Raw genomic sequence first — 9,734 nt, 5'->3', positions numbered from 1 at the left:
GTACTGATAGGCAATCAGAACCATCTGAACAAGCCATCTTTGACCATGTGATGTTAAACGTGACACCATTAAAAACATTAGCACAAGTTAGCACAGCATAGACAGTCTGTCTCTCACTCGCCGACTTGAACCGCGTGGTTCCCCGTGAGCTAAACCACCGTCCCCTAACCCTCCCTCTCCTTCCTCCTCCGGGCCCCCAGGACCTGCTCATGTACCTTCTGCAGCTGGTGCAGGCCCTCAAGTACGAGAACTTCAACGACATCCTGGGCGGCCTGGAGCCGGGGAGCAAGAAGGACAGCCAGGGCCTGGGGGAGAGCACCGTCATGGCGGACATGGACAGGTCTGGTGCCCCCCCCTCCTCCTCCTCCTCCACCTCTCCCACCTCCATAGGATTAGACGACAGACCCTCTGCACAGAGGCGGCGTCGTAGGCAAACGCAGGGTGTCGCGGTGTAGTGCTGCACGCCTTTGCTGAAAGTTAGCTTTAACATGTGGTACTCTTTTACAATGGAGAGCGTTAACTGTTTATTACTATGATCCGGTCAACGTTTTGCTTGGAAGACTGGTATGACATTTACATTAAGGGCATTTAGCAGACGCTTTTATCCAAGGCGACGTACAATAAGTACATTTGTCAGAAGAAAGAGAAACAATATATCGCTGACGGTACAATAAAGATATTCATAGTGCCAAGCATTTACAATTGCTAGGTTACCTCAGTCCCCATAAAAACAAAGAGAGCTAGGATAAGAATGCATTAAATGCGTCAAGTGGTGTATAATTCTTTCATGTAATTACGGCTTGATTTCTGTTGCCTGGTGGTGAGCCATGTACTAATCATGTACTTTTGCACGTTTCTATAGCCCTCAGGTAGTGACGCCTGCCCCGGCTCCCCCACCGCCTCCTGCCCTGAAGACCAAGGAGGGGGCCGACAGCGACAGTACGGAGGTAAGAGGAGACCCAGCACGGGCACCAATCAAATGGTTACCAATCGTACATCTCACGTAGGAGGTCAAAAGGATTCAGAATGTGTGAGGTAGAATGAGAAGTGATGTGGTCGCTTTTTAGCATGTTATTTTTGAAGGCATTTGACAATGCTTTCAATGAGTCAAATGAGTCAAATACTAGACTTCAAAACGCGCGCGCGTGTGTGTGTGTGTGTGTGTGTGTGTGTGTGTGTGTGTGTGTGTCCTTTGCAGCAGGATTTGTGCACGTTTCTCATATCCAGGGCATGCAAGAACTCTACCCTGGCCAACTACTTGTACTGGTGAGTCCATTAACTCACTAAAACACTTACTTAAACAACCAGCATTTATGAAGAACATGCAGCCTAAATATACTAGCCAACCTAATGAATAAATACAGTATTGAATAAAGACACTATGGCAGGATATCCCCAAGTATTGTGCAGTATACAGCATTTATTGTTTTCATTATTTAGATTTAATATCAAAATGCATTAGGACACCATGTTACCGTGACATTATGGTGTTTGAATGAGATGGGCCGCTGGCTGTGATCCGGCAGGTACGTGATCGTGGAGTGTGAGGACCAGGACACCCAGCAGAGAGACCCCAAGACCCACGAGATGTACATCAACGTGATGCGCAGGTTCAGTCAGGCCCTGCTGAAGGTCAGCACCCGGCAGAGCCTGGTCCCCGCAAACAGACACACACACAGCCAGACCCTGGTCCCCGCACACACACCCAGACCCTACACACAGACACACACACACACCCAGACCCTGGTCCCCGCACACACACCCAGACCCTACACACAGATACACACACACACACCCAGATCCTGGTCCCCACAAACAGACACACACACCCAGACCCTACACACAGACACACACACACCCAGACCCTACACACAGATACACACACACACACCCAGATCCTGGTCCCCACAAACAGACACACACACCAGGACTCTGTTCCCCACAAATACACCCAGACCCTCCGGGCGCTCCGTGGTTGGGCAGGATCTGCATGTGACTCCCCCTTTGTCTTACCGCTGCCTCTCTCTCTCCCACCTCACCCCCTCACGCGTCCAGGGGGACAAGAGCGTGCGTGTGATGCGCTCGCTGCTGGCCGCCCAGCAGACCTTCGTGGACCGGCTGGTGCAGCTGATGAAGGCCGTTCAGAGGGAGAGCGGGAACCGCAAGAAGAAGGTCACTTTTTGTCTCATATTCATCGTTTAAAGTCTTATTCATTTCATACATGTTTGAAGTCACATCACCGCTGCTTCAATGCTTGCCAACGAATTACAAATGAACATAAATTATGTACGTTTATCGAGAGGAGATAAAGACTCGACAACGCAACAGAAAAGTAGCACTACCATATAGATACAGCCACGGTGACGTTAACGCGTCAGCGTGTGTCCCGCTCAGACGGAGCGCCTCCAGGCCCTGCTGGCGGACAACGACAAGGTCAACCTGGCCGACATCGAGCCCATCCCCCTGCCCCTGGAGCCCGAGATCAGGATCCGGGGAATCGTACCCGAGACGGCCACGCTCTTCAAGGTACGCCCGGGACGGACCCACGTCGGTCTAGACTCCATCGCGTGGCGTACGATGGATATTATGACGCCGTTGGTCACGTGGCGGTGACTTGAATGTTGTGGTCACCTGAACTGTAAGACCTCCAATCGATGAAGAGAGACTGACTATCCAAAATGTGTGTGTGTGTGTGTGTGTGTGTGTGTGTGTGTGTGTGTGTGTGTGTGTGTGTGTGTGTGTGTGTGTGTGTGTGTGTGTGTGTGTGTGTGTGTGTGTGTGTGTGTGTGTGTGTGTCCGTCCGTCCGTCCGTCCGTCCGTCCGTCCGTCCGTCCAGAGTGCCCTGATGCCCGCCAAGCTGATCTTCAAGGCAGAGGACGGGGTCATGTACCCGGTGATCTTCAAGCACGGAGACGACCTGCGGCAGGACCAGCTCATCCTGCAGATCATCTCCCTCATGGACAAGGTAAGCTCCGCCCCCACCGCCACTCTGCCACACAACAGCCTGGAGACCACAGAGGCCTCGTCCCAGGGCACACAGAGCTGTCGCTCGTACCACTAATTATGGATCAGTGGACTCACCTTCGCTGGTTCAGTGTGCGTCCCAAGCTGTGGCAGACCCGTCGTTACTGTTGCGAGCGACACCTGTGATGGTCCTGCGATGACACCTCTGTGGCGTTGAACCAATCCGAACAGAGTTTGGGATGCACCCCCGACCCTTTTTAAATGCCATAACCATCCAAGCCATCGTTTTGAAGGGTTATTTAAATGAACAAGTTCTTAAAAGACTATTATGACTATTACGACTTATTACTATTATTGAGACTATTCAAAAGGTTATTGTTGGGTAACCTCAAGGATTGGATGTTTTGAACGTGTGTGTTGTTTTTCGTCGGGCCCCTGCAGCTGTTGAGGAAGGAGAACTTGGACCTGAAGCTGACGCCGTATAAAGTCCTGGCCACGAGCACCAAGCACGGTAGGAGAGCGACTCATTACCCGGAGGAATGTGTTGTTGACGTGACGCCATCTCCGAACAAACCGCTGATCTGCTTCAACCGCGAATGACCCACACACACACACACACACACACGAGAAAAACTCCTGGAACACCGTGGCCCTGGTGTTCTTCTCGAATAGTTAGTGAGCGATGGCATACTTCAAATGTACTGTTTTTTATAACCCTCAGGTTTTATGCAGTTTGTCCAGTCGGTGCCTGTGGCTGAAGTTCTGGCGACGGAGGGAAACATCCAGGTGATTATTGTCTTATCGCACTGCAGGAGCAGAACTTTGAAAGATCATGATAAACATCCCCTTCATTTATTTACCTTACCCACCGCACTAAAGAGGGGACACATGATGTTACAGGACACATGATTTAGAAAATCGCACTGGAAATCGAAAAAAGCTGCTGCTTCTTTAACAACCAAACTCGATTAACTCTGATGCATCTCCTTGGCTTTGCCTCTTCTGGACCTGTTTTGTATCCTACCTGTTCTCCTCCAGAGCTTCTTCAGAAGACATGCGCCCAGCGAGAAAGGGCCGTACGGCATCAGCCCAGAGGTGATGGACACTTACGTCAAGAGCTGCGGTCAGTACCAGCCCCCCCCCCGTAGACCCGTTGGCTAACCCTGAGTTCAGGTCCACGGTCACAGCAGGATTCAAACCCTTGCAAAATGCCCCGAACCGGTATTGTCATACCAACACCTGAATGAAATGAATGAATGAAACTGAACTTATTTATTATTTGGACCAACATTTGAGTCACGTATTGTAGAATCGGTCAATGCGTGAACTATTGTGTGAGGTAAGGGGACGGTATTGATGCACGCTCCGCCCTCGTCCCCTTCCAGCTGGTTACTGCGTCATCACGTACATCCTGGGCGTCGGGGACAGACACCTGGACAACCTGCTGCTCACCAAGACGGGTAAGACCCAGATCTCCTCAGGCTGCTAACCCTGAGCCTATCACCACCTAGGCGTGGTCTCCAGACCTTAGCCTGCCCCCCCAGGACAAGTATTTATTTAACTTTATCTAGCCTTTATTTAACCAGGTCAAAGTCTCATTGAGATTCAAATCAATTTTTCAAGAGAGACCTGGCCAAGAGGGCAGCATTGAACAAACAATACATATGTTTCCGACAAACAAAGCACAGAATCCCCAGTTTTGGGAATTCAAGTGAGGAATTATCACACTGGTACAATGTCCGATATTTCCATATAATAAGTAACATCAGACGGTAGCCTCCCCCAAAGTACGTGTACATCATCAGACGGCAAATCGACAGCAACCTTGTTCACCTTTCGGTCCTTCACCCTGTACCCCCCAGGCAAGCTGTTCCACGTGGACTTCGGCTACATCCTGGGCCGTGACCCCAAGCCCCTGCCGCCGCCCATGAAGCTCAGCAAGGAGATGGTGGAGGGGATGGGGGGCATGCAGAGTGAGCAGTACCAGGAGTTCAGGAAGCAGTGTTACACCGCCTTCCTCCACCTCCGGAGGTACGGGGCAACACACACGTACACACACACACACTCACACACTCACATGCGTGTGTGCGGTGATGACTCAGGCTGAATCGTGGGGCCAGAACGGCATGGGATCCAGCCCATATGGTACAGGGCCCAAAGAAGCCACAGGCTTGATTTGGATGAGGGATAGTGCGTGTGCTGGCCAGGCCAGTCCAGTACAAACTAAATATCGAACACATTCCTGGGTAATTTCTGTGAAGCTACCAACATACAAAAACACACTCTCCGGCCATTTGGCTGGATCGGGCCAATTCTGAAAGACGACACCTCCTTATTTGAACCCCTTTCCATCGCTTAAGCCCGAGACAACTTTCTACGAATTTAGACCCTGATTCGGGCTCCCCACTGTTAACTGTGTTAAAACGGGGTCATCATGCCTGACCGCAAATGAGTCATAAACATAGTGAGCGTGCCTCAACGTCAAAGGGTTTAGGATCCGAACCCCTCATGCCAGTAAGATGTTTCTCCTTGCACTTATTTAGAGGTTATATATCGGGTGTCGAATGATGCGAGGTCCATTGAGTCTTTGCGTAACAGCGATACAAGTACATTTCATTTAACCCGGGAGAGAGAATCTGAACTTTAAAGACCGGGTAAACCAAATTCAGTATTTTTCTTCTTATCATATTAATTAGGCCTTAAATGTGTCCCTCAAAACATGTAAAAAATATTTTTCCCATTCATCATTTCCTTGAGGAGCTAGGCCTCAGAGAATGTTCTGTGTGCAGGTTTAAAATGGGCGGGTCTACATCGATGACCGCTTTACGTAAAGCGGTCATACTCACATAAACCCGCCCCCTGCTGTCCATTTTCAGCTTTGAGATTGGGAGGGGCTGGACCTCTCCGGTGATGGGCGTGGTTTCCTGGCCTGCAGCGCACACGCCCCCACCGTCCTGAGCCTGGGGTTACTGCTCATTTTTCATCAACTTTGAAGCATAATTTTATATACCTCGCGATTTTTTTAGTCCTTCAAATTTGGCAGGGTGGTTAATAATATATTTTCCTGTGGTATTATAAACTCAAAACCCATAATTATTCTTGGTTTACCCGGTCTTTAAGAAAAAAGTTGAAACCCTTAACTCGACGCTGATCCCGTTTCCATGACGTCTGTCCTGATCCCGTCTGCAGGTATTCCAACCTGATCCTCAATCTGTTCTCCCTCATGGTGGACGCAAACATTCCCGACATCGCCCTGGAGCCCGACAAGACGGTCAAGAAGGTAAAGCCATGGGTTCCAGCCCTAGCTACCCGTCTTATTTAGGAACAAATCGGTCAAACGCTGGTCTGGGGGAAGGCCGACAGCAACACATGTCAACAGGCGATAATCGCAACCCTCGTTCCCTTCCACTTCCTTGTTTCAGGTGCAGGACAAGTTCCGATTGGACCTTTCGGATGAGGAGGCGGTCCACTACATGCAGAGCTTGATTGACGAGAGCGTCGGAGCGCTGTTCGCTGCGGTCGTAGAGCAGATACATAAGTTTGCCCAGGTAAGTGATGCCCCTCCAAAACGTTTCTCTTAAAGGGTTAGTAAACCACCGAACCATCTGACCACAGAAACAGCGCCCCCTGTGGGGAGTAAAGGGCACCTGACATTTCTCACCTAGAAGTCAGACCATTGGATAGATTTCCTTTTCGGGTTATGTTTCAAATATCATTCCGCCAAGATTCCTACCAAGATTTGTTTTTATTAGTTGTGTATCTATTAAGATTTATTTATTTACTTTGCTTATTTACGATTGTTTTTGGCAGGGGCAGTTCACATTAATTAACATTTTAGTACTTACTTTTACTCTCTTACTTTACTTAAATATAAATATGTCAGTTAGCCAAGAGGCTAATCTCCATCTGTCATCAACACCAACAGCTATCAGCTTCCTAAGCACTCCCTCTCTTACATGTTAATTTTTTTATTTTAGTACTGGCGCAGGTGAAATGGGCGAGCAAGGGGTAAGACACACAGGACCGTTGCCATGGAAACGCAGGGTGGCAGCCGGGTCTCCTCTGGGTCCTAGAGATGACCACGATGCACTTCCTGCCTTTTTACTGCAATATGAAACAAAAAAAATAATTACAAGGTCAAAGCTGAATGCCCTTGTTTTAACTCATGCGTGTGTATATATACTGTATATTGTTGATACATGAATTAAAATGAAGGCCAAATAAAATGTATTATTAAAAAAAGGATACGCAAATTCCATTCCTTTATTTGCACTTGCTGAGGGGAGGGATACCTCTATTTAATACTATTTAGCTGAAAGATTTAGATCTAATCCGACCTTAAACAGGTACTATCTGTACTTTTAATAGGTAAAGTCAGATATTCCTTCTCATTACTGACCCCATAGGCCAGAAAAGTGAACTGCAGCTTGCTGGAGCTCTAGTGCTCTCCAGAGAGCACTAGAGTGTGAGCTCCCTGTGTTTAGACAATAGTGAGCATTAACTAATGTTAGTTAGAATAATAAATAAAGATAAGCTAGAAAAAAAAATGGAGTGGTGTGAGTTGATATAATATAACACATCAAATGAACAAACTGAAACTGACATTTGTGCCACATTTTCGTTCACGTTTAGGCTTCACTTCCTCCCTTTCTTTTCTGGCCTCACCATTCCGGTTCAAATATAATATAAATCAGCCAGCATGCTGTTGCTCACAACAGATAAAATCAAGTAAGGTCTCATTGTTTAAGTTAAACTACATCCTGCTCATATATTGGCCACATAAAGCGATTTATGAACGTAAACATATAGCCCCTTTAAGTTAGTCCACATACGAGACATTACGGCGCACGTTGAGGTTTTCATACTGGAGGTTTTGGCACCAACCCAGCGCCTTATTGGGTCGGCAGTGGGACACCCTCACCACTGAACTATCCTCCCGTGATTTGGCAGTGCGGCATGACTAAAGGTCATCAGAGAGGATTATTTAGTGTTCCACCACATCTGCATCGTAGCCTCGTTGGGGGCAGGAAACTGCGGCAACCTGGGGGGGGGGGTGGGGGCTGGTGACTCAGTGTTTCCAGTACACTTCTGTCCTTTGGTATAGAAACACACGCGTTGCCTTTTATGGATCAATTCCTTTAGGATTATAAAGAGTACAAGTTTGTTTTATACAAAGAAAGCCGATTCAATCTCCCAAGTTTTGGGAAGTTTTATCAATATTTACGTTCAGACTGCCTATTTAAGCCAGATATATTTCAATATTTCATGAGTGAACTGTATTAAAACTTCTGTCCAGCAAAGTTGACTTCCTGATGATACAAAATAAAATCTGCAAACAAGTGATGGGTTTAGAGATTCGTCAGTTTAATAGCTCAACAAAGTGGGCCGTTCTACACTGTTGTTTTGTATTTTGAAAAACACACACACAAAATACAGCAAGTTAAACTTAATCATTCACCAAAGTCACCTCTCAGAAAGGTTAAAGCACACACATCAATACACCTTCCTCAATATCAAGCCAACATTGCAAAAAACGCAAGTCAGCGAAGAAGACCTCCAGCAAACGCAACCAACACAGCTGTACCAATACAATCCCCGTACGTTCAACAAGATCTATTCTTATCCCGCACTACCCGAGCAAAACTGGGGCTTGGCTCAATCTGGATGACTCATCATGTCACACAATCCAACATCTTGGCTTTATAAACAATATTGTATATATATATATATATCCCCCCACACACACACACACAGTGGAGGTAGTATGCCGCGCACATAAACACACGATAAGTTGGCTTGAAATCAACGGGAGTTGAGGGGGTGGTTTCCTTCGCGTCGTGTCAGTGCAAGTGCCTCCTCGGCGTATGTCTTTCGCTGGACGTTGTGACGTTTCTTTGAGAGAAAAAAACACAACCAGCAGCTCTCGCTCTCGTTAATGTTGTGGAGAAAGTGCAACAGCAGCACAACACGGAGGAATTCGCTCCGACGCTTTTTGAACGCGAGCCGCGCTGGAGGAGGAGGGTGCTGGGTCACGGTCAACCGAAAGGGCCAACGGTGAGTCAGAGGACCCCACCCCCCCCCGCCCCCACATCCCCTCCCCCCGCCCCCACATCCCCTCCCCACACCCCCTAAACTCCCAAGCAGTTTCAATGACAAGAATAAACATCTTCCTTGAATATGCTCAGCAGGAGCGATCAATTATTAGAATTGTTTGGTTTTTGTATCTGGATTGGACTGCTGTACATCACCCATACTTGCCCACCCCCCACATCTCATTTCTAGTGAAGCGCAGTCTCCGGGCAGATATAGTGAGCTCCAAGCCAATGCGATCATCATCACACACAGAAATATCTCATCCTCGGATTGATAAAATAAACACTTTCTACCCTGCTGCAAGGCCTCAATCACTGGCCAAATTATGCCCCTTTATGGTCAGCTACGTGACTCAGGAAAAAAGAAAGTTCCACAGAATTGTGGCTATGCAATTGTAGGACGTTGCAGTATCAGCATTTTGGAGTCATTATCATAGAAGTCACTAAAGGGGTGATTGGCAAATGGCCCGTGGTTATAAAATGCTTCTCTTACCGCACCTCAAAGCTCTTAGCCATTTATCTGAGGAGTCAGACTTTAGGTGCCTTGCTCAACAAGGCGTGAACGAGGGATTGAACTAGCAACCCTGCTCCGATCACCAGAGGATCTGACCTAAAGCGCTACGGTGAGTAAGCATACGGCATATCGGCTGCACCTCTACCCACTTGTCATCCAGGCTC

At 47.9% G+C, this 9,734-nt stretch overlaps 1 protein-coding gene across 2 annotated transcripts in view; it reads left to right on the top strand.

Annotated features, from left to right (window-relative positions):
* The window catches only part of pik3c3 (phosphatidylinositol 3-kinase, catalytic subunit type 3), a 12,955-nt gene extending 5,748 nt beyond the window's left edge, over positions 1-7,207 (top strand). For both annotated transcript variants that reach the window (XM_084487574.1, XM_084487573.1), the window contains 15 exons: positions 201-340; positions 863-947; positions 1,199-1,266; positions 1,527-1,632; positions 2,056-2,172; positions 2,395-2,526; positions 2,837-2,965; positions 3,406-3,475; positions 3,686-3,750; positions 4,003-4,087; positions 4,350-4,424; positions 4,827-4,995; positions 6,154-6,244; positions 6,387-6,512; positions 6,942-7,207. In XM_084487574.1, the coding sequence (XP_084343700.1) occupies positions 201-340; positions 863-947; positions 1,199-1,266; positions 1,527-1,632; positions 2,056-2,172; positions 2,395-2,526; positions 2,837-2,965; positions 3,406-3,475; positions 3,686-3,750; positions 4,003-4,087; positions 4,350-4,424; positions 4,827-4,995; positions 6,154-6,244; positions 6,387-6,512; positions 6,942-6,956 (1,473 nt within the window). In that variant the 3' untranslated portion in view covers positions 6,957-7,207. The remainder of the gene's footprint in view (positions 1-200; positions 341-862; positions 948-1,198; positions 1,267-1,526; positions 1,633-2,055; positions 2,173-2,394; positions 2,527-2,836; positions 2,966-3,405; positions 3,476-3,685; positions 3,751-4,002; positions 4,088-4,349; positions 4,425-4,826; positions 4,996-6,153; positions 6,245-6,386; positions 6,513-6,941) is intronic.
* The last annotated feature ends 2,527 nt before the right edge of the window (positions 7,208-9,734 follow it).

The sequence above is a fragment of the Micromesistius poutassou genome (genome assembly GCF_964030765.1).
Source record: "Micromesistius poutassou genome assembly, chromosome: 23".
Taxonomy (NCBI): Eukaryota; Metazoa; Chordata; class Actinopteri; order Gadiformes; family Gadidae; genus Micromesistius; species Micromesistius poutassou.
This window is presented reverse-complemented; position numbering and strand designations above follow the sequence as displayed.